Source organism: Histomonas meleagridis, assembly GCF_020186115.1.
Source record: "Histomonas meleagridis strain 2922-C6/04-10x chromosome Unknown contig_51, whole genome shotgun sequence".
In the NCBI taxonomy this organism is placed as follows: domain Eukaryota; phylum Parabasalia; order Tritrichomonadida; family Dientamoebidae; genus Histomonas; species Histomonas meleagridis.
In genome coordinates, this window is record NW_027150894.1 from 1481314 (window position 1) to 1506061 (window position 24748).

The 24748-nt window shown below is 29.3% G+C and overlaps 6 protein-coding genes across 6 annotated transcripts; 4 read left to right on the top strand and 2 right to left on the bottom strand.

The window, feature by feature from the left end:
• Positions 1-4727: 4727 nt before the first annotated feature.
• Positions 4728-5699, bottom strand: GO595_007321 (Serine/threonine protein phosphatase PP1 isozyme 3; the record flags this gene model as incomplete). The annotated part of the gene is made up of 1 exon (XM_067920773.1): positions 4728-5699. The coding sequence occupies one exon, from the start codon at positions 5697-5699 to the stop codon at positions 4728-4730; it is 972 nt and encodes a 323-aa protein (XP_067772840.1).
• A 156-nt stretch (positions 5700-5855) lies between these two features.
• GO595_007322 (LIM homeobox transcription factor 1-alpha) lies at positions 5856-7517 on the bottom strand (the record flags this gene model as incomplete). Its single annotated transcript, XM_067920774.1, has 1 exon — positions 5856-7517. The coding sequence occupies one exon, from the start codon at positions 7515-7517 to the stop codon at positions 5856-5858; it is 1662 nt and encodes a 553-aa protein (XP_067772841.1).
• Positions 7518-9007: 1490 nt separating this feature from the next.
• GO595_007323 (uncharacterized protein) lies at positions 9008-12349 on the top strand (the record flags this gene model as incomplete). Its single annotated transcript, XM_067920775.1, has 1 exon — positions 9008-12349. One exon carries the CDS (start codon positions 9008-9010, stop codon positions 12347-12349), a length of 3342 nt encoding a protein of 1113 aa, XP_067772842.1.
• A 1012-nt stretch (positions 12350-13361) lies between these two features.
• GO595_007324 (uncharacterized protein) lies at positions 13362-14657 on the top strand (the record flags this gene model as incomplete). The annotated part of the gene is made up of 1 exon (XM_067920776.1): positions 13362-14657. The coding sequence occupies one exon, from the start codon at positions 13362-13364 to the stop codon at positions 14655-14657; it is 1296 nt and encodes a 431-aa protein (XP_067772843.1).
• A 4067-nt stretch (positions 14658-18724) lies between these two features.
• Positions 18725-20047, top strand: GO595_007325 (uncharacterized protein; the record flags this gene model as incomplete). The annotated part of the gene is made up of 1 exon (XM_067920777.1): positions 18725-20047. The coding sequence occupies one exon, from the start codon at positions 18725-18727 to the stop codon at positions 20045-20047; it is 1323 nt and encodes a 440-aa protein (XP_067772844.1).
• Positions 20048-20948: 901 nt separating this feature from the next.
• GO595_007326 (uncharacterized protein) lies at positions 20949-21725 on the top strand (the record flags this gene model as incomplete). The annotated part of the gene is made up of 1 exon (XM_067920778.1): positions 20949-21725. The coding sequence occupies one exon, from the start codon at positions 20949-20951 to the stop codon at positions 21723-21725; it is 777 nt and encodes a 258-aa protein (XP_067772845.1).
• Positions 21726-24748: the final 3023 nt, after the last annotated feature.

The window sequence follows — 24748 nt, forward strand, 5'->3', positions numbered from 1 at the left end:
ACAAAACAGAACATGTTATCATTTCGAGTGGTATTGAATTAATTCCAGAATATGCATTTGATTCATGGATATTTTTAGTCACAGCATCAATTGGAGATACAGTTAAAGAAATTGGTACGTCTGCGTTTTCGTCATGTTCCTCATTAGAAGAAATTACATTTAATGAAGTCATAACAACCATTGGATTTTTTGCGTTTCAATATTGTGAAAAAATAGAAAGTTTAACTCTCAAAAAATCACTTACTTTAGTAAAACAAAATGCTTTCTTAAGATGTACCGGACTGAAATCTGTAGTACTAGAAGAAGGATTAACATCACTTGGAACATTTATATTCCAAAATTGTTATAATCTTGTTGATATTACAATTCCAAGTACAGTTTCATCAATATCATTAAATCCATTCCTTCGATGTTATAGTATTAAATTTATCAAAATCTCTCAACAAAATCGATACTTCTCCAATAATGAAAATGATGGTGTTTTATATGATAACTTAATTACAAAGCTCATCAGTTATCCAGCAGGAAATGATGCGAAAACATTTCAAATTCCAAATTCAGTAACTTCAATTGAATCTCATGCATTCGATAACTGTCTTAATTTGACTTCAATTTCATTGGGAAATAATGTACAAACAATAAAAGATTCTGCATTCGCTAAGTGTCTATTTACGAAATTCATTATTCCAGATTCTGTTACAACTATGTATGATAATGTCTTCAAATATTGTGAAAACTTAGAGACAATTATAATCGGAGAAAATGTGAATATGATTGGATTGGAAGCATTTTATCAATGTACATCACTGAAATGTATTTATTTTTATGGAGAAACTCCTCCTTATATTTTGAATAATGCTTTTACAAATGTTTCAGCAACTTCAGTTATGACTTCTAATTCATATGATGGTGATACATTTGGTACATTAAAAGTTTCAAAAGGAACAACAATTGATGAATGTCTTCCACCAACACTCACATTTACACAATCAAATACATTTTCAAATTCAAACACATTTTCGAATTCATTTACACAATCAAATTCATTTTCACAAAGTAATACATTTTCGTGTTCATTTACAAAATCTAATTCATTTTCACAAAGTAATACATTTTCGTGTTCAAATTCATTTACAGAATCAAACACATTCACCAAATCAAACACATTTACTGAATCGAATACATTATCAAATACATTTACTAAAACGAATTCATTCACACAAAGTAATACATATAGTAAATCAAATACATTTTCGAAATCAATTACATATACGCAAAGTAATTCATTTACTAATTCAAACACATACACAAAATCATACATGAAAAACATAAATTTAACACATTCATTTGTCTTATCATATATTTTGTCAATTACTAAAACATTGACTTTATATAATTCATATTTTACACAATCATATTCATTCACAATTATCAATTCAATGTTAAAATATGTTGAAACGTCAATTATTCATTACGAATATTCAATTATATTTTATTCGAAATATTATAGTATTTATTCTCATTATTATTTTATCATTAATGAAGAAGATACAAATAATAATGAAAAAGATGATGATAAAACAAATATTTATATTATTGTTGGAATTGTTATTGTTGTTGTAATTATCATTTTGATCATCATTATTATATTTTTGATTCGTCATCGAACCGATAAAGAACTTAATGAAGAAGAAACAAATATTATTAATGATACTGAAAACAATAATAATTATTCGATTGTCTTCTTACCAAATAATATGAAAGAAGATCCATTTGCAGATGATTTCAAAGAAGATAATTTAGATGTTCATATATAATAAAAATAGAAATATATTAATAAATAGCTCAAATAGTTAATATTTTATTTATTTTATATTGAGTTAAACTTAAAATATATATATATATATATATATATATATATTAATCAAATTTATGAGAATATAAATCACATACTTAAATCATTAATAATGATTTAAATATTTATATTTAATGTATTTTCCTCGAAATCTTTTGCAAAAGGATCTTCTTCGATATGAGAAAGGCTCGCGAAGTTATCCATTATGATTTCATTATTATTATTATTATTATAATTCACTTTTTCTTCAAGTTCTTTTTCACTTGAACTTTGTTTTCTTTTACGAAAACGAACAAATAAGATAACACATATCAAAACAACAATGATTATTCCAATACTAACACAAACGCCAATTATAATTTTATTGATTTTATTATTATTCAAATCTGTTCTATTTTCATTTTGGAGAATAGTATAAAAACCCGAATAATACGAAAAATACATTGAATATTCAACAACTTTATATTCGTAATAAATAAATTTAGTTTCAACATATGAATATATTGAATCAATAAGAGAAATAGTAATAGTTTGAAGAATTGTTGATTCTGGAATAATTGTAAGTGAAATTGATTGTGAATATAAAATTGTTTGAACAAATGTTTCACCAAATTGTCTGGATGCAGAAAATGTATTTGATTGTGTGAAAGTAATTGATTTTGTGAATGAATTTGAATTCGTAAATGTATTTGTAAACGAGTTTGACTTAGAAAATGTATTAGATTTAGTAAATGAACATGATTTTGTAAATGTGTCTGATTTGGTAAAAGTATTCGATTGAGTAAAAGTATTTGATTGTGTAAATGATTTCGAGCCAGTGAATGAATTCGACTTAGTAAATGTTTTTGTAAATGAATTCGATGCTGTGAATGGATGTGTTGGCCAAGGATATTGACTGCATCCTTCAACTGCTATATCTTTTAATACATTAAGTTCACCAAACATTGTTCCTTGATATAAATAAGATGTCATAATGTATTTAGTTTGCGTATTTGTAAACACATTTGTACCAATTGATGATGGCGTTTTTTGACCTGTATAATAAAAACATTTTAAATTAGTACAATCTTGAAATGAAGAACTTCCAATTGAAGTAATAGTTTCACTTATAATAACTTCTTTTAGATTATTACATGCTGAGAATGCAAAATTTTGGATTGTTGTAATTGTTTTTGGAATTGTGATCGATGTAAATTTACATGAGCTACATGCATATGTTCCAATAATTTTGACTGAATTTAATATTTCAAATTTTTCACTAGTAATTCCTGCTGGATAACAAACAATTGTTGTACAATCTTTGTTATAAAGAATTCCATTTCCACTGGAATAATATATGTTTTCGCTCGAAACTTGGATTGTTTGAAGATCTGTACATCCTTTAAAACAACCTGATCCAATAGAAGAAACTTCTTTTGGAATTAAAATATTTGTTAAAGAAGAACATGATTGAAATGCAAAATCTCCAATAGTTTCAATACTTTCACTAAATGTAATACTTTTTAATTTTGGACATTCTGCAAAAACATAATTTTGAATTGTACTTATTGATGGAATATTAACATTTGTTAATGATGCGCAAGAACGAAACGCATTATTGGCAATTATATAAGCTGAATTAATTGTAACAGAAATTAATGAATTCCATTGATAAAAAGCATCATACCCAATTTGTTCTACATCTCCTTGAATTATAAGATATAATGTTTGACTCTTGAACAAATCCCTATCATCATATTCATAAAGAGTAGCTATGGTATAGGTTTTTGTTGTTTGCTCAAATGTTTCGAATGAATGTTCAGAATAAATCACAAATAGAAAACATAGAAATATGCGTTGAAGTGTTTCTTCGTTTTGAGAACCTCTAAAATCTGATGTTTCATATTTTGATTGATGAAATTTTGCTTTAATAAAAAATAAAACAGAAATTAACATAATAAATATTAGGATTGATTGAACTAGTTTTAATGTGGAATAAGTTAGGATATCGTTAAAAAATAAGAAAATTATTTTCGCTTGATTAACATATTTGATGTCAAAATAAATCTGTTTCTGTAAAATAACTACTGACAAATCAGAATCCGAATCAGCATTTATTCTTCTAATATATATAAAGGTATATAATGATATCAAATGCAAATTAGGGTGACTTTCTTTATACAGAGAATAAAAATGACTGGAAATGATATTACAATCATTTATAGCATGAGGAATTTGAAGAAACAGGTTTGTAATTTCGTAAGAAACAGATGTTATATTTGAATCATTCCCCATTTTTTTCCAAAACATCAACTTACATGAATCACTTGATATTAGACATAATGCTGGTGTAGACATTGCAGCCAGTACGAAACAAGCGTATTTGAGCCGACCAAACATGTTGTAGAACGTGAAATGATAAATTTTCAATTGAGCGTTGCTATCAAACCACTCAAAATTCAAAGAACTATAGGTCGATATTTTAAAAGTCATAAAATTCGACAACTCAAAAAGTTATTAAAGTGATATGAATATGTTATCATCGAATTCAACTTCAAATAAGCATATGAACTTTCAAGTTACACTTATTCTAAAATATAAATAAGACTTTACTTCCATCATTCAATATATTTAAGAAAAGTGTATCAATCATCCTAAAATTAAATTTAAAATTATACCAAACAAAATAGCTACAGTCGGCAGAACGTAGATTCTCTGGTAAATCATTACAATATTGTAAAGAACATCTTTTAGCATATAAATTTCGATCATGTTAAGGGGCGAACGTTAAAATATTTCCCAATCGTTTAACGTTCACGGAGCACCCCATTGTCATATCACATTCCCTATCGACCGTTAATATTAACGAATATAATTTAGTGATTTAATCAACTCAACAAAACGCATTTTCGTCGTGTGTATCGTCTAATGTATCACCTTCTGATTCTACGAACTCGAAAGAGCATGAAAGCTTTGCATCTATTTTTAGCATTGCCCCCTTATTTCCATATTCGCCACAATAATTTGATGCTGAGAAGACGGTCACCACTGTCTGCTGTGGGTAGAATGGGAACTCGTAACCATCTGGGACAACCTGATGTGCTCTACATATCAAATCGAAGTCATATTTGTCGAGGAAATCATTTGCAACATCAGCGCCAAATGTATATGATGTACCACGCTCAGACTCCTGGAAGCCATTGTAGTCAGCAGAAGGATCCGCCCATACCAAATCAGAGATAAATCCGTTTTCAGGAATATCAAGTGGCCGTGGGAGCTCCTCAATCATTTCAAGACTTTGCATTTGCCCAGAGATTCCTCCATGAACGCAAAAGATACGGCTACTAATGACTGCGGCTAATGGGAGATATCGGAATACTTCATTAAATGTCTTCCAGATTCCGCGGTTGTGCTTTAGTTTGCACTCTCCGAGGAAGCCGTAAAGTTCTGAGATTGTTTCGGTCTCATGGTTACCTCGAAGTAAGTAAACATTTTGTGGATAAAGAAGTTTCATGCAGAAGAGTAAGGTCACAGTCTCAATAGAATGGTCTCCACGGTCAACGTAGTCGCCGAGGAATAAGTACTTCGTTGTTTCCGGGTTTCCTCCTTTTTCCAAATATTGTAATAAATCGTTGAATTGACCATGAAGATCACCAACGACGCATATCGGTGCTTGTATTTGTAGAAGCATTGGATCCTTAAGAAGTGCTTGTGTCGTTAAGGTACATATGAGTCTCAAGTCCTGCGCTGTGAGTGGAACAGATTCGGATTGCTTCAGTCCGCGGCTGCTGATGAGCTTCTTATAGATGAGTTGCACCGTCGCCTTATCATCGGACGAAAGGGTAAAACCGTCTTGCTGGTTCATCGACTGGCGTTTCGCTAACCGTCAAACACCCTTCAATTATTTGAATGTGATCAGCGGTTTGCCCGCGAATGTATTATATTGCTTTTTCATCCTGAAAAGTGACATATACCGATCATATTGCACTCAATATAACGATAAAGAAAACGATCAAAGTCTTCACAATGGTGTCACCTTTTTCTTACTTTTTGCTCTGTGATTTTGGAACCAGTAAGAAACCGATTTTAACGGAGCGTTCAGCTTCTCTGCTATTTCCATTTTCTCGAGTTTACTTGGCTTTGAGTTCAATTCGAACATTTTCTTTAATTCATCGATTTGTTGAATTGTCCATATAAATCTGACGTCGGGGTTCATGTTTCTCTTCTTAGGAATAGCCATTGAAGGCGTTCCTTTACCAGCCGAATTTACAGCATATATAACAAATTTTTTAAATTTGTCAATAATTTTCGCCTTAGCTCCAATGGTAGTGTCGCCAGGGATATTAAACAGGTGTAAAACATCGCCGTCAAAATTGATTCCTTCGATTATAAATGAATCAATATCAGATCCCCCATTCTCGGCAGGCAAACTCCAAGAAAACTCATATTCGCAATCGCCTAATTTGTCCACTTTGAAGTTTGTACATTCTGATGGAACTGTTACAGGCTGAGTTTCGAAATACAAAGGCTCTGAGTCAGTGGTACCACATCCGTTGTCGATTCTTATGAACATTTTATACTTTGTTGAACCGCTAATTCTTATTTCGAGTAACGACGGAATTTTGACACAATTTAATTTATATAATTTCAATGAATCCTGCGTCTGATTTATTACGATGAATTTAACTGACTGAAGGAATGGCGAATAAGGAATTGGAGGAATTTTTACGATCAAACTACTTGATGAGAATGTCATAATTTCCGGCGAATTAATCTGTTTAATTGGGTAAAAGAAAACAGTGCTCAAGCTGAAGTTATCATTGTCTTCATTAATGTAATACACATTTGTTAAGTCAGTGAATATGTTATATATCGGCAATACATTGTACAACGAACATTTGATGATGTAAATCGTTTTGTCCATTACACTGAGCGCAAATGGCTGAAACAATGGAAGCGCCGAATACGGGTTAAATGGGAAGTCATGGAATAGTATAAACGTAGGAACTTCTGATTGATCAATGCCAAAGAACAACGCCTCTTTCATGCGGCTTATTTCGTTTTGGAATTTGTCTTGATTTTCAAATTCGTCATAGACTTCCCAATGTTTTATGTCAACATATAGTAGAAATGGTTTCTCTTTCGTGTATATTATTAATGTTTCGTCGTATTGAAACGTGGCGAAAATCGTCGAGATGTGATACGTGGTTTGAAGGTTATGGAATGTGGAAATTTTGGTGTTGATGCAGATTGATTGGATTCCAAGCGCATCCGCTTTGGTTACGAGTAAAAGTTCTTCGTTGATTTCATTAATATGCGCACCGATGATGGTTCCATTGGTTTTGATCGAGTATATTTCGATTTTCCATGTTTCTTGATCAAGAATGCCTAAAAATGGAGTTGGAGAAAATGAAAGAATTAATATGTTTTCACCATAATGATATAGTTTTAAATGTTCTGCTTTGATATTTATGTTTAACTCTGGACCTGCTAATTGTAATGTTGATAAATTCATTCGTAAGATTTTAACATTAATCTCATTAAATTTTGCAATGATTAAAAATTCTCCATTAAGTGTAACAATGGAACTTGAATTTTCTAAATCACTTGTGACAATATGACCAATAATTACGTCCTGGCACACGGGGATTGCAGGCAGCAGCTTTTGAGATGTTAAATCCATGTGATTTGATGCGACGGTTGTACATCAAGCAAAATTGTCTTAATTGAAAATTGAACTTTTGAATAAATTTAAATTAAAATGTAAATATTGAGGCAAATATATATATTTTTTAAAAAATACATAAAAACAATCATCACAATAATATATAGTTATGATATATAAAACATGGACTAGAAAAATAAAAAATTTTATATTTTGATGATATTCAATTACATGTAAAAATTTAAAAATCTCATGGACATATCTTACTCACTATTAGTTGAATTACTTCACATCAGTATAAATGTTGATTTTACTAATAGCTTTGATTTTGAGACTTTCTGCTTTCACGAATCTATGCATAACGAAATACCGAAAAGTGCTGAAGCATACTAATATGACGCAAAAGCAAGTGTTATTATCTAAACCTGAATATGTTGTGTTATAAATAGCTTTTTGATAAGTGTAAACTTAGTTATAAAGTTCCGTCTTCTTAGAAGAAAATTCAATGTGAATAGTGCCACATAATGAATTTATGCGTATTCACAAGAAAAGGTCAAAGGCGTTCCAATGAGACTCGTATTTTTTCTTATTTAAATGAATACCATAATAAAATTAGGAAAAAAATAAAATTATTACAACGGTTTTTTCAAATATTGGTCGATCATTTCTATCACAATTCATGAATTATCGTTGTAAAATGGTGATAATATTCGATTTCTCACTTTTTCTGAAGAATTTTTCGGTGCTTTTGAATTGCCTCAAAATTGTACGATAGATTTATTAATTTTTCAGGAAAATTAATTCAGTTTTGTATCATCAATAAACCATTCAAAATCTTATAATCATGCAGAAAGTTATAAATTTTGGAGAAAACAAATTTGTTGTAATTTATATATTCCTTAGTGTTTTAATTAATGCAGTGATTACCAATATGCATATAGTAAACACAAGCATAATATTTTGGCCAAAATTCAAAAACTATCAAAAGGATGATAAAAAAAGACATAATTTAATAAAATTGGTCATATACGTAATGAATTGATCATAATATATTATCTTCAAGTATATTAGCATTCCAAGTATAATAATCAGTTCTAAGGAGAAAAATTGTTTGATTTCATCTGAAATTTGGAATAAATACACGCAATAAATTCAATGCGATCATTTCAATACAATATTTGAGTAGAATAATTTTCATCGATATAGGTTTACTAACAAGCAAAAAAGTGACTCATAATATTTCAAAAATCAGACTTTTTGTGTTCATGATTAATACAATATTGTTTATATCATTCAATTTCATTATTATATTAAAATTAATTTAACTTATAATTTTCAGTACAGATGAAGTAAATTTTATGAAATTTTCATTATTATCATCTTTAGTATTTGTATTTAAAATTAAAGTATTTTATCTTGTTCCTAAAAGGAGTTTTCGTCTCTTTATTTATTTCAAAAAATATTTGAACGATACGAAGCGGTTTGCTGACAAATTTGAAGTGCCAATAATGACCGAAGGCTTTAACTTCCTCCTCCCAACTATCTGCAACGAAAATTTAGTAGATCCTGACACATCGCAATACTCATTAGTTGTATATGATAGAAAGATAATATCTGAGGCTACAAGGGTCATAATGAAAAGTTTTGAATCAATGCAAGATGAAGCATATATTTCCACTGAAAAAAGGCTCGACACAATTATGGAATTCTATGCCGTTGCCTTGACATTGGAAGAAACAGATTATGTAGATATTGGTCATGCAAGTTCAGTATATCGTAAATGGCTTGAAGATTCCTCATTATTTGGTTCAGCTGAAAGACAAAACCAATATATGATTCGTATTATCAAACAACTGTCGTCACCATTTAATTTAACAACGACACCAAACATTAAGAATGAAGGACCAGTTCATCAAATCCTTTCTGACATCATTGATAGCTATCGTAAGTTATTTACTGAACGTGGTACAATGCTTGAAACGAATACATGGCGAACACTAGTTTTTGTTCTTATTGGAATCTGTCATCACTTAATTACTGTTAGTTCCTCTTTTTCCAAGAAGGGTCTTGAAGAACTTAAATCCCAAGCCATCAAATGTTGTTTTTTGTCAATCCAAGTATCCCCATTTACTCAAAACTACGACAAATTCAAAGATGTCTTTGAAGTCTTTCTCACCCATAGTAAGATATGGTCTGATGACCTAATCTTTATTCAATGTTGGAGTCAAGAGATAAGTACATTATTCCGATATACCAGTGAACGCCTATACAAGCTTCCATTTACAGACAACCTATTCCAAACGGGGATCTATTCCACTGGTGGCGAGACTATATCTGATCGATCAGTATCGATATTATTTTATAACACATTACGATCACTTGAATTCCGCCGCTCATTTGCAGATCCAGAGTCCGCAGAAGAGTTATACAAAGCCATTGACAAAGTTACAGACATAGCCATTGAAGTCTCTAAGATCAAATCGAACTCATTTTTACTCAAGTTCTCTGGCAAAGCATTTATGGAGTTATTTGGGAAGATATTAACATTTGCGCCCATGCAAGACAAGCGCTTTGACAAAGCAGCGTCAATTCGAGCGATCACGATCATCAAATTGTTGACAAACTTTGACAAGTCAGGCACAGAAGAGACTTTCAAGAAGTTAATTTCAAGTTTATCATTATTCTTTGATGACACCACACAACATACCGAAGTCGTTGAGTCATTTCTATCTAATGGTATCTCATTATATGGCTCCGATCGACGATTTTTACAATTGATCTCACGAATGGTTATCCAAAGTTTACCATTAATCGAAATTAATAACAATCGATCACAAGAAAAGAATTATTCGATTGTCTCAATGTTTGTTTCATCCATAGAAACTCAAATATCATTAAGTAATGTCACTAATTATACCTTTAATGACACGAATTTATTTGATAAGTTATACAAAAACTTACAAAACATAAACATACAGCCATTATTATATATATTAATGTGTCGAGGAATTAATTATCAATTACCAATCATATCGAAGATGTCTGAATACTTTAGCTTACAAACATTCCAATCATTAGTTGAACAAGAAATATCATCAGCATTCATTACAGGATGTATTGATTTCATTGGTACTTCAATACGATTTATACCAGAGATATCATATGAAATTAAAAAGACGAAAATCTTCAAACAAATCTTAAATTGTATCTTAAATTGTCGTATCCTTGATGTCTATGATCCATTAAAACTTATCTATTCATGTTTACAAATGATCTTAAATATATTGGATAATGATTCGACATTATTTAATGAGCCTGGAACTATACCAATGATATTTAAGTTTATCTCATTTGTTAATAAAAATGTAAGTGAAAAGAAACGTCAACGAAATCCTTCAAGTTCTAAAACAAGACAACATTCATCGATCCAATTATCATCTCCATTATTTACTTCGAAATCTCCTTCATCAAATGACTTCTCAAAGTTACAATCATGTGAATCTTCACCACGTTCAAGTCGTAAGAATTCTGCATCTTCATCAAAACTTAATTCACAAATACATTCATTAATATCATTATTGTTAGCAAGATTAAATTTACATTTACCATTTAATGATCGTTATACACATAAATTTAATTCATCGAATGAAATTAATGAACAATTTATAATTAAACAATTTAATATTAATAACCCTGAAATACATTACTTTACTGTAGGGAGATCATTATTAATATCATTCATTGAACAAAAAGATAAAGATGAAACATATATATTATCAAGAGGACAATTCGGTAAATCTGCTTGGATATTAACTGAAGATACTATGGGTACTTTAGAAGAACCAAAATTATCTGATGAAATTAAACCAACAGATTTGGATATGCCAAGTAAACTTGAGAAAGTGGACTTAGTTTGCTTTGGTGAAAATAAAGAAAATATTAATGAAATGACAAATGAAGAATTAGAAAACGCAGATAATAAATGTAAAGAATTATATGCAAAAGAATATTCGAAATGGATCAATTGGAATGATAACAAAAACTTCTTCATACCTTTCAATTATAAGCCTGAACGTAATCGATCACGTGTTGTAGACTTCATTTCAAGAATTGGGTTATTTGAATCAAACAATAAATTCGATATTCGACCTCAGAATAATTTGGAAAATATCGAAATATCAATACGTGAATTCGAAAAGTATGAAAAGCCTTACTTGTTCCCTATCGAAGTCATTCACGTGTTACCAATCGATAAAAGTTATCATTATACTGAAGCACATCAAAAAAGAATGACACCTTTGATGTTGCGGTTTTTGAAGGAAATCGGGGAGCCGTTTAGCATCAAGAAAGAAGATTCCGAACTAATGAATTGGCCGAAATTAAGAAGTAGTATACCATCATTCCCAATATTAGGAGGATTCGGAGTGTTCATCTCACCAGCTTTATGTGACGATTCTGAAACATTCGAGAAAATTAAGAATTTACACGCTCCAATTAAGGTTTTGTTTAATGAAACAGAATTCATTTTGAATAAGGAGTTGATTGAAAAGGAGTTTTTGAATGGCTCCGATTCTGATCATTTAAATTTGATTTTGATCGTAAAGCCAACTTTGAATGGTTTATACCACGTGACACAAGTAAAGGGTATTAATTACCCAGTGTCACCTTTCTGGGAACAACAAACAATGACCCCGAAGACACTTCTGTTCTCTTTAGCTTTGACCATGGAATTGATCGACTATAAGCAAATGCTGTCTTCAAAGTTGAAGGAAAGAAGAAATGCGCTATCGTTGTTGTGCCAAGAAAATTCTCAGCCTGAGCTGGGAATGATTTCACCTAATAAATTCTAAAAGTAAAATTAAGAGTTTAAAATTGTTTTAATTTGTATTAAATTAACACTTTGCTTTGATGCATTAAAGTAAATTACTTCACTGTTGTTTTGAGGGGATTTAATTGTAATTGTTTTGAAGGGATAAAAAAATTGTTTTTAAGGGATTTAATTATAATTGTTTTGAAGGGATAAAAAAATTGTTTTAAAGGGAAAAATAATAATTGTTTTTAAGTTTAATAGTAATTGCTTGTTGGTGATTGTGTTTCAATATGTCAGAAAAAGTTCCGGTTACATAAATCTTTAAAAAAAGAAATAAGTAATGGAATTTTCGAAGTTCATATTCATAATATATATTATGAATAGAATCGACACTATTAATGAATTATGATCAAATATTTTTTCATTGTCATATAAATGAAAAAAATAATGACTCTGTTCATATTCAAAAAGTCTTGAGAAAAGCATTGATTTCAAATATCAACCTAAACAATAATAAAGCAATCAATGATATGCTGTCTGTCGCTTTTTTATATGTTTTAAAAAATTTGTTCTATGATCAGACATATGATGATCTGCAATTGCAGATGATTTTATGATAATAATTGGATTTAGAAAACACTCAAAAAATAGAACAAAGATGAAAATAAGATGCAAGTTTGTGATTTAAAACAGTATTTATTAAAACTTTCCAATACTAAGAAAAAAAACTTTCAATCACTATCTCAGACACCTTTCAATACACAATTCGTAAGTATCAAGAAACTCTGATGGATTAAAAGATGCAATACTAATTGTCTTTTCAAAATTAGAAAAACAGTCATCAGCGCAACCATATATATCATTACTTGCTTTAACAGTGACTTTTGACATGTTCAAAGGCCTAGAATTTTTTAGAGCGAACAAGAACATCGCAAAAAACATCATCCTGGATATGCACTTTTTGTATAAACAACGATTATTTTGAATTCAAAAATTTCCGGTTAAATTTTGTCACTTTTCTGCTACGAATTTTGGTTTGAAGAACTGTACAAATGATTAGCAGAGAAGAGCATGCAATTCTCCAAAAACAATATGTTCAAATGCATGAAGAAAAACAAGAAATGCAGGCTCAAATACAAGGATATGAACAATCAAATCTCCAAATTGACATTTTAAAACAACAGATTACCGAAATGCAAGCATTAAAGGCTCGAGAAGATAAACAATTCCAGGAAGAAATTATTCTTCTCAAAACAAAAATATTAAAATATGAAAGGAGAATAAAACAAGAAAACGACTCTTCACAGCCAAAAACTTGGGATGAAAAAAGATTAATAAAAATGGAAAAGAATCTTAAAGAACTTACAGATCTTTCCACACAATATAATAATTCAATACATAAACTTGACGAAATATTAGTCAAAGTTCGAAATGAATCTAAACAAATTGATGAATCAATAAAAGGAAAGCAAGCGCTTCTTTCCAAAGCTTCACAAATTTATAAGAAAATTGGATCTTTTGGATCTATCACAATGAAAACAAATGAACTCGAGAATCAAAAATCAATGATTGAAAAACAAACTCAAAAAATAGCGCAAAGGATTACTAATCGTAAGAAGTCCATATTAGAAATCACTAATTCCATAGAAACAAAAGAAAAACAATTCGAAGATTTAGAACATCAAATTAACGTTCTCCATTCAAAAAGTGACAAGCTATCGTCCGAAAAACAAAACCTCGAAAAAGATGTTGAATCTCTTTTAGATAGTTATAAATCAATTAGCTCTAAGCTTTCTGAATCTGAGCAAAGACTTCAGGAAGAAAATAAGACAACTGACATTCAACTTCATTCTAAAGAAGAAGATCTGACGAAAATTAAATCACAAGTTTCGTCAGTATCAAAGCAAACAGAAGAAATTCTTCAAGGCGTTAGCCAAATGAAGATAGAAATCGATGTTATAGCAAATAAGAAGAATGCATTAATTGATCAATTAAAAAAATCAATACAGGAAAAAATTGCAGACATCTCAAGGTCAAGAAGTACATCACCGTATGTGCAGCGCTTGATTAGCTCACAAGAACAGCATTGGATCGAAAGACAAAAACTTATTGAAGAATATGAGTCAGTTTATAAACAGCATAAAAAGATAGCCGAAGAAGTCGAAAGGAAGTCAGAGGTCATCGAACAGGCGAAATTTCTTGCTAAAATGGTGAAAAGAAGTGAATCTAATGATCAGATGGAAAACATGAAAAAACTTTTTTCTCTTGCGCAAAATGAAAATAATGGGCTGGCGAGGTCGATATTTGTATTAGAGGATGAGCTAAATATGTTAAAACAAGGAAATTAAATTTGATTTGTAAAAAATGTTTAATCAATTTTTTGTTATTAAAACTTAAGTACAGTTTTAACTTATGAACTTCGTAAACAATTTTTTTAATTCATTTTTTTTGATGCAACAAAATTAATTTCTTAAAATTGTTTGAACATGGAAACGATTACCTAAAAAATTACAGCAAATACAAAGAAAAAGCGAATGTAATGTATGAAAACATTCTTTATGAGGGAAATGTTCTGAATTTTTCAAAGTTTTTTCTTTTAATGTATTTATTGTTTTTTCATATAATTACATTGTGAAGAAATGCTTTTAAAAAAAATTGATAAATAAAATATAGTACAAATAAATTTAAAAAAATGTTTGTTATACTTTGGATGTTATCTTTGAAGCTCAATAAAAAGAAAAATAAAAAAGATATTACTATTAAACCAGGATGGAAACTTGAGAAGATTCACATAATAATAATTGGATGTATTGCAGCTGGCGTCATATTCTTAATCACCATAGGATTCGTATATTATTTTTGCTGTCGAGATAATGTAAATCATATGCCTAATTACCAAAACTCATTGCCACATAATCCATATAACAATCAATATGGAGTTTAATAAAGATTAAATCATTTCTTATTTGTTTTATTAAAATGTTTTACTTATATTAAAAAGCAAAATATTTCGACACATTTACTAAAACAATTATTGTCTGAGCACGTCCAACAATGCTTCACTATACAAATAGTCCATTTTTGATTGATGTCTCTTATAAATGAAAACAATAAAAACGACCAAACCCGCAACAATTATCACGCCAAAAACAGCAACAAGCGCATAAATCGCAATGTTCTTTTTCTTGCGATCAAAGTCCAAACATTCATCGACAGATTTACCTTTCATTACTGGAAAATCACCAAACACATTCCCTTGATATTCACCCAAAACATATACTTTCGGTATGGAACAATTAATAAATGCGTTCACTGAAATTTTAGGCTCTTCTGTACCATTAAAATATATACATTTTAATGAGTAACAGTTTTCGAAGGACTTATCGTTTATCGTCAGACTATTTGAGTAGAAAATGATCGTACTCATTGAATTGCAATTACAAAACGAATACTTGCCGATAGACTTAATTGACTGAGGTATGGTCAGATCGCTCAATGTCAAGCAGCCCGAAAAAGCGTATTCCATAATGTTGACAATATTTTCAGGTATTTCAATATGCTTTAAGTTAGAACACGATATGAAAACGGCGGTTTCTATTTCGCTAATAGAATTTGGAATATTAAAATTCGACAAATTTCGACAAGAACAAAAACAATAGCCTTTAATTCGTTCGATGTTATTATAATGGTTAAACACTATTAAGTTATTACAAGAACCGAATGCGAATTCACCAATCATTTTAATTGATTTCGGAATAGTTATATTATACAAATTAGAACAAAAAAAGAAAGCAAATCCATTAATGGTAGTTACGTTCTCACCGAACTTTATATCATTTAAGGCTATGCAATATGAAAATCCGTATTCGCCGATCACGCAAATCCCATTTGGCAAAGTTATTCTCAGTAAAGACTGACAATAATAAAACAAACAGTAGCTAATTGTCGTTATGTTATCACTTAGTTGAATATTTGTTAAGTTTGAACAATGATCAAATGCTTCTTGTCCAATATAATGAACTGAGTTTGGTATTGTTAATTCCTTTAATGAAACGCATTGTAAAAATGTTTGATTTGATATAACTTGTAAACCTTCTTCCAACAAAACATTTGTTAAATTAACGCAATTCATAAATACATTTGATCCAATTTCTTTAATCGATTTCGGTATTTTAATTTGTTTAATTCCACTGTAACTAAATGCATCTTCGTCAATGAATTTAATGTTTTCGCCAATGTTAATGTATTCAAGATTAATGCAATACGAAACAAAACCATTTGGAATCGCATCGATTTTATTCGGAATGTTAATTCTGGTTAAGTTTTGACATACACTAAAAACTCGTGTACCAATTGACGAAATGTTATTACCGAATTTAACATCATTTAAGTTTAAACATCCATAAAATACTTCGTCTCCAAGTGATTGTAATGAGTTTGGTAGTGACAAATGTAACAATAAAATACAATTTGAAAATGCTCTTTTTCCAATTTGTTGAATGTTATCATTAAATTTAATACTTCTTAATGATAAACAATAATAAAACGCCATATCATTTATACTTATTAATGTCTTTGGTAATTCTAAAGTTTCAAGTGATACGCAATTACCAAACGCATAATCATATATTACTTTAATGTTATCACTTATTTCAAGATGTTTTAATTCATAACAATATGCAAATGAATATTCTTGTACATTCTCAAGTAATTTGGGTAATGTGACAATAGTTAATGACGCACAATTAAAAAACGCACTCCGAGAAATGGTTTTAACATTCGCAGGAAATGTAATCCTTTGAAGTTTGTTACAATCCGAAAAAGAATCAATGCCAAACTCTTCAATCGTGTCGGGCAATTCGATCTCGCGTAATGAACGACAATAACAAAATGTTCGATCGAAAATGGACTTGATTTCACTTTCGATTATGATCGTCTCGATCGAGATGCAATAATAAAATGAATTCTTCCCAATGGTTTTGATCGATTTCGGTATCGTTAAGTTTTGTAATGCTTTACACCACCCAAATGAATAGTATTCAATGGTGGTGTCATTCGTACAGAGAAATGTAATGTTTATTATGTTGTCACACATATAAAATGCAAATGTGCCAATGTTGTGAACATGTTTGGGTATCGTGAAATTGGTTAATGAGCGACATGATTGGAAACATGATGTACATAATGTTTCAACAGTATCTGGTAAAAGTATGCTATTTAGCTTACTGCAGGTTGAAAAACATTCTTTTTCAATTGATTTGGTATGCTTGCCTAAGGTGACCGTTTCCAAATAAATACAATATGAAAATCCATATTCTGGTATAATGGTAAGTGTGTCTGGTAATGTAACGCTTTTAAGGCGTGTGCGATAAAATGCATGATTGCCTAATTTGTTTAGGGATTTTCCAATATTAACTGACGAAAAATTACTACAAAAACCAAAACAATTGTCACCAATCTCTTTAAGTGTGCCTGGAAATTGAACACTGGAAAGGTGACTACAATATTTGAATGTGGAATTTCCAACTATCTGGAGTTGATTGTTTTGAAATGTAATAGAACGTAAGGATGTGCACATATAAAATGCATAATCAGAAATGGTTGTTAAACCTTTGCCAATAATAACCTTTTGTAATTCAAAACATCCAAAAAACCCCGAGAATCCAAGAACTTTAACTGAATCACCAATAGAAGCTTCTACTAAATACCCCCAACCAGAAAAGGCATTTTTCCCGATTTCTTCAACGCCTTCTGTAATCTGTAGATATTTAACAAAAGTTCCATTAAATTCCCTTTGTCCTATGATTGTGTGATTATAAATTACAAGTGTGTCGCTTTGATCACATGCAATGTGATTTAAAAATAATGAAGTAATGGAATAAATCAGAAGAAAATTTCCAACCCCCATTATGTTTAGCCGTTATGTTCAGGTAAATAAAGTATTCAAATGTTGTAGCGATAAATTCTCTAATTCCACAAGAAAAAATCTTCATTTTAGTTGTAATTTTATATTAAATTTAACTCTCAAAACTATCAAGATTTAACCAATGTCATTGTATATTTTATGCACTATATTCGATTTTTTTTTAAATATATAAAATAATCATGATTTATGATGCATATTAAGTTCAACATTTAAGCAAAAACTTTCATGTTTGTTTGCAATTGAAATCCTATTATAGTGATTGTTTGCACATATTGATTCCATAAAAAATATGTTTTGGTTCCAAATGTAATTGATTAATTGGAAGAATTTAAATTGGGAATTAATACAAAAAACATGACATTTTCGTAGTACATATTAAAGCAATCTTTTGATTATAAATGTTTTCAAAGAAAAAAATAGAGGCAATAAAAATGTGAAGAGAAGCACTTTTCAAACTCTTGTTTGTATACTTTACAAAATCCAGGTTTCATGAGCCAAAAACAAAAACATGAAATCGAATGCCAATTTTGTTTCAGTAAATCTGTCTCAAGGCAAGAAGATGGAACTTACATATGTATGAATTGTCATGCAATCCAAGATATACAAGATACATTTGATGAATATGATAATTTAGCAGGGAACGAAAAAACATCCATGTCTTTTCGTATTTCTCAGTCTTCGCAAATTGAAGATAGATCAAATTATGTTGTGTTGTATGAATCAATGCAATTAATCCTTGCTTGTCAAACTGTATCTGCTGAGAAAATTTTACATGTTTCATTGTCAGATACAGTTTTTCATTACCTACAACAATTTTATTATTTAATTAAACCACCAATTAAGGAAATTTCATTCAAGTTCACACTACTAATTCTTCTTAGTGCTATAAACCATATTGGTCTTCCTGTTACATGTCTTGACCTTATCAGGTGGATTCGTGATGGTCTTCTTCCATATAATTATCCATTAGAATTTCTCCCGTCTTCTTTTACAGATCGTCTTTCTCCAGCTGAATCAAAGCTTCTCCATGCCCCCATTATTAATACCAACAATCTTATCATAGATGAAGGCTATCCAATTTCAGTATCCATGCATCCTCTACCGAATTGCAGACTTACATTATGGCGTATTGCTTCTATCCTTGGTGTACCCGCACGTTCTTTTGTCGAGTTTTGTATTAGTTTAGCGCAAGATCCCAATCTCATTACATCATCACTTAAAAAAACGCTTGATCCTAATCGAATTTTATATACATCCACTAAACTTAATAGCTATGGGTTTTCCATCCCAATATCTCTCTCTATTTTTGCGATGACAATAATCTATCGACTTGATGGAACAGATTGGATTCATCCAACGTTTCAAAAACTTGGATTTCCAATGTTTAAAGATGTATTAAAACGACTTTCGGAGACTATTGATGTCCATCCCGCATTTCCTAATCTGAATGTACGTTTACCACATATGAACAATGATATCTCAACACTACTCAGTGATAATGAGCCACTAAACATTGAAGTTAAATGCATTATAAATGATGTATCACGCGGATTTGGTAAAGAAGTGAAATTACCAACAAATGAAAAATTAATGGCGAATGTAAATAATGACGTACGAGCGTTAATATGCGCATTAGGGAGAGCTTTCGGGATAACAGAGCAAGCAATAATGAGGCAATATTGGCATTTGTTAAAAAGGAGATTCGGAATGAAATATAAATCTTATAGTGGTGGAGGTGAAGAAGAAGTGACTGAAAGTGAAGAAAATGAGTATTTTAGAATAGCAGACTTTAAAAAATTGTTTGATTTGTAAATATATATATATATATATATATATATATATATATATATAAATATGTTTCTTATGTAAAATACTTAGATTTTGAGGCATTTCATGTGTTTGAGTATACGTACTAAAATTTGTTTAAACACTTTCGTTTTACACTTGTTATTTGATTCGATTTTGGCCATTGGTAATATTATCACACCTTTATTACGATATGATAATCTTTATTTTTATGCAATCACTGATCAAATTGACAATTTCATTGAAGCTATTTCTAAATGCTATACCAAGTGCTACTTCAAATTATTAAATCATATATAAAAACAGTTACAACTAATGTATAAAAATCATAATGATAACATTCGTCAGGTGTTGTTCCCTTAGTAATATTCAAATTTACAAATGTTTTTTGATAAGTTTCTAATATCATAACTGTTGTTGTATTTATATCAATAAAAGCATCATTTTGTATTTCTGGTGAAATTTCTCCAATAAAATGAATACATTTTAGTGATGTACAAGAATTAATATAATGAATATTTTCACCAATAAAAATTCTTTCTAAATTAATACAACTTACATATGCATCATCCATAATAGAAGTTACTAGGAATTGCAAATACCTTAATTTTCCCATTTTATAATTCGAATATTCAAAAATTTCATCTAAAACATTGATAAATTGGGAATTTGCACATTCTAAAAATGGATTTCCAATTGAATAAACAGAACTTGGTATATAAATATTCACAAATTTAATATATACATTATAAATTTAAAGAACTATTATATTTAAGAAAGGATTGCACAATTCTTTAGAATTTAATGATTTAATTGTTTCATTTTTTATCAAAAATTAGATTTTTATAAAAACATATGAGATGTGACGACCGTTTATAAAAGACCGTTAAGTTTTCTGGCTGGGTCGATGAGTCTCGTTTTCCAATTAAGCCCCGATGAATCAGAATCATTAAAGATTTGGGGAGAAAACGAAATAGTTAAAAAATTAGGAAATAAGTTTGCATATGAAATATTTTGCAAACAATTGCAAAATCAAGTTATTGATATTCCAACATTAGGAAAATCTTTGGCATTAAAACTTGGCAGCAAAACAGGGCAATTTACTTCTATACTTATTAAGCATATTAAACACTTACAAACAAAAAAAACAGAAGAAACTCCACATGAAGAAGCTTCTTCACTCGATGATGCAAAGACAAATGAAAATCAAAACAAAACTAAAGAAAGTCTTGAAGACATAGCTGAAACGAATGAAATGGGCTCATTCTCTCGAACAATAATTTCTGGAGATAATAATCAGAAAACTGTTATTGTTTCAGCTACATTTCCAGTCGAAGAAGAAGCTGAAGAAAAGGAAGAAGAAGATGAAGAAGAAGTAGTAATTCCAAAAATTAATGAAGAGATCCAAGAAAAGAATGAAGTTGATGAGCGTTTACTTCAAATTGAAATTGCACGTGCACAGAGAGAATCTAAAATCGACTTAAACGCTCCGAAGATAACATTTCAGCCGCGTCCATATCATGAATTGTTTGTACTTGAGGTTGAAGAAGAGAAAATCCAAGAAAAGAAGCAGAAAATTGTACGAGAAACAGAAAGTAGAATTTTGGTCGATTCGGACGATTATTATTCGTCTGAGTCAGATGAATTCATTCCTCATCATCACTCCTTTAGAAGTCGTCACTGAGGAAATTGTTATAATAAATGTTGGATAAGAGAATTTGATCGGCCATCATTGAAATGCGCTCAAAAAGTTGGCGATTATTTGATTTTTTTAAAACCATTCTTATAAAAGACTACATCGTAATACTTATTATCATTACCTTGTTTAGCATTATTTATTATAATATCTTTTTCTTCTTTAGTTAAGTTTTTAATAGGTTTCTTTGGCGCAGCGGAGCAGCTTGTCTGCTACTCGATAACTGTGTTATCATTATTAGTAGTTTCATTAATTACAGAATCAACTTCTATCTCAATCATTTAACTATAATAAAAAATAGCAATTAGTTTGTAATAATCTTGTTTTATTAGCAGCATCTTTATATTGAGGAGAATTAAATATATTTTGAATTCCTTCTTTATTTGGTTTTGGATTTTCTTTATTTGTCATGAGTTTTGCTGGTGTTGGATTTACTTTGCTATATATTTGTTGACCAGCTCTTATATAAGGTTGTAATTTGTAAACAGCCAAATTATTAAATTCTTGGGTTGTTAAGGAATTAAAATATTGATATTTCATCATAGATTCGTGATTTGTTATTTATTCCAAATAATTATATGAATTCTTGAATTTATGAATTTAATAATATAAAAATGAATGATATGATAATTTTCGTAATACCTTAATGATGTACTGATTTAACCTGATTAATAATTTATAATCAATAAAATAGTTTCTGTGTAGATACATATTCCCTAAATACCTTGGGACAAACGATACATTTTTTTCCGAGAAAAACGATTTATGATCATTGAATTTATTTGATGCATTTATTTAAAATTTATTTATTTCTGCAAAATGATCAATTTTATTGAATGAATATCTATACAAATGTAATTTGCGAATTATCTTTGAAATACTGACTTGAGATACATTTATCGATTCCTTTTATCTCATATTACTCATGTGCTTTCAAATCTCAAATATATTACATTTATCGATTTATTTGACATTCTATGTAATGATGTTGATTTCTCTATTTCTCCGAATATGAGTCAATACCACAGTTTCTATAGCAAGAAATTTCTTCTTTTTTTTGATTCATGTCTTTAATTCAGATTTCAAATATTTTATAATCGGCAACAGAAATTATTTGTAGTTCATAATATATAATGATCAATTTTACATATTCTCCTAGAATAGATCAATATCCTCTCATTGACGATTTCGTTATCGAATACGATATAAGATAATTGTGTGATTTTTATTCGTCCTACTATTTAAATTTGACTATAAACCCTATGGTTCTTGAACTATATGAATTAATTGAAGATTAACTTTTTTTTTTAACCTGGGATTTAGTTTTTGCTTTAACAAAGCTTATTCGCGCTTGAACTTTTTCTATTCTTCGATTGCATAAAAATTTTGCTCTCAAATCCAATTATCCTCTTTCATAGAACGGGGGGCCCCAAAACGTTACAATATGTGGTTTGTTTCATTTTTTTTATAGCTATGATTTCGCTAAAGCACATGCTTATTGATGATAATACTATAAACACAGGAGATAAAAATTTGAATAATTTTCCAACCTGCTTGAAATTCCTAATTGAGATTGAAAAAACTATATTCGGTTTAACTGAAGAAAACTTCCAGCCGTCCATTAAAAAAATATTGGAATTATCTGATTCAAATTATCCCTACACATTTAAAACTATTATAAGCAACATCGTTTATAATGCGTTTTCATCACAAAAGTATGCATTTGATATTTACTTAAGTTTTTCAAAGACACTTCAAACTAAAGAAGAAGAAATTAATCAAAACACAGTTAAATTAATACCAATTTTTATCAAACGTATATCTGCAGCAAACACACAAGAATCATATTATTTAATCGAACAAATGATTGAACAAAATTTAATTGATAAAAATATAACTAAAAACATTAAATCAAAATATTTTGCTCATTATCAACCAAAAGAAGAAAACCAAAACCATTTTTTATTTGGGTCTAATGGAAATGATCCAATAGAAAAATACTTTTTGGAAAATTATGAAGAACTTTCGAAGAATGATTGGGAGCTTCATAAGAAATATATTAAAGAAGGAGTTAATCCAAATGAAATTGCAAAAATAATTCGAAATGATGAAATAGAAAAACTTCAAGAAATATCATCACAAACAAATTTTGATATCAATCAAATAATTGAACCGTCGATTTATGAAAGATGTTCATTTATTAACCAAGAAAATGTTACATTAATTGATTATGCAGCATTTTTTTCATCAGTTAAATGTTTTAAATATTTACTTATGAATAATGCAAATGTAAATAACACAGGTAAATACGCAGTTGCAGGTGGAAATGAAGAAATCATTCATTTATGTGAGCAAAATCATTCATCATTTGAAGGTGCATATGGAGCAGCAATTGAATTTCATCAAAATGATATCTTTAAATATCTTTATGAAAATAAATTAGAAAAAACACAAGCAATACCGAAAATGTCTGAAGATAAAACAAATGATTTAGTAAGTTTTTGTATTAAAAAGGATAATTATGAAATTTTAGCATTTTTGGCAGAAAAAGGAATTAATATTAATGCTGATAATATAAACGAATCAGCAAGAAATGGAAATTTATATCTCGTTAAATGCTTCCTTCATAATAATCAAGTTCCAAAAGATATTTTGCCATTTGCTTCAGAATCAGTAAATATTGAACTTGTGAAACATATTTTAGAACAAAAAGGAATTGATGTTAATGCAAAAATTATCCATTTTAATAATTTGGAATATGTTTTAATAATTTGTAATATGTTTTAATAATTTGACACAGCACTTCATATAGCAGTTAGAAATAATAATATAGAAATAGTAAAATTACTTTTAGATAAAGGAATTGATGTTAATGCAAAATATATTCATTTCAATAATTTGGAATATGTCTTAATAATTTTGGATATGTTTTAATAATTTGGAATATGTTTTAATAATTTGGAATATGTTTTAATAATTTGTAATATGTTTTAATAATTTGAAATATGTTT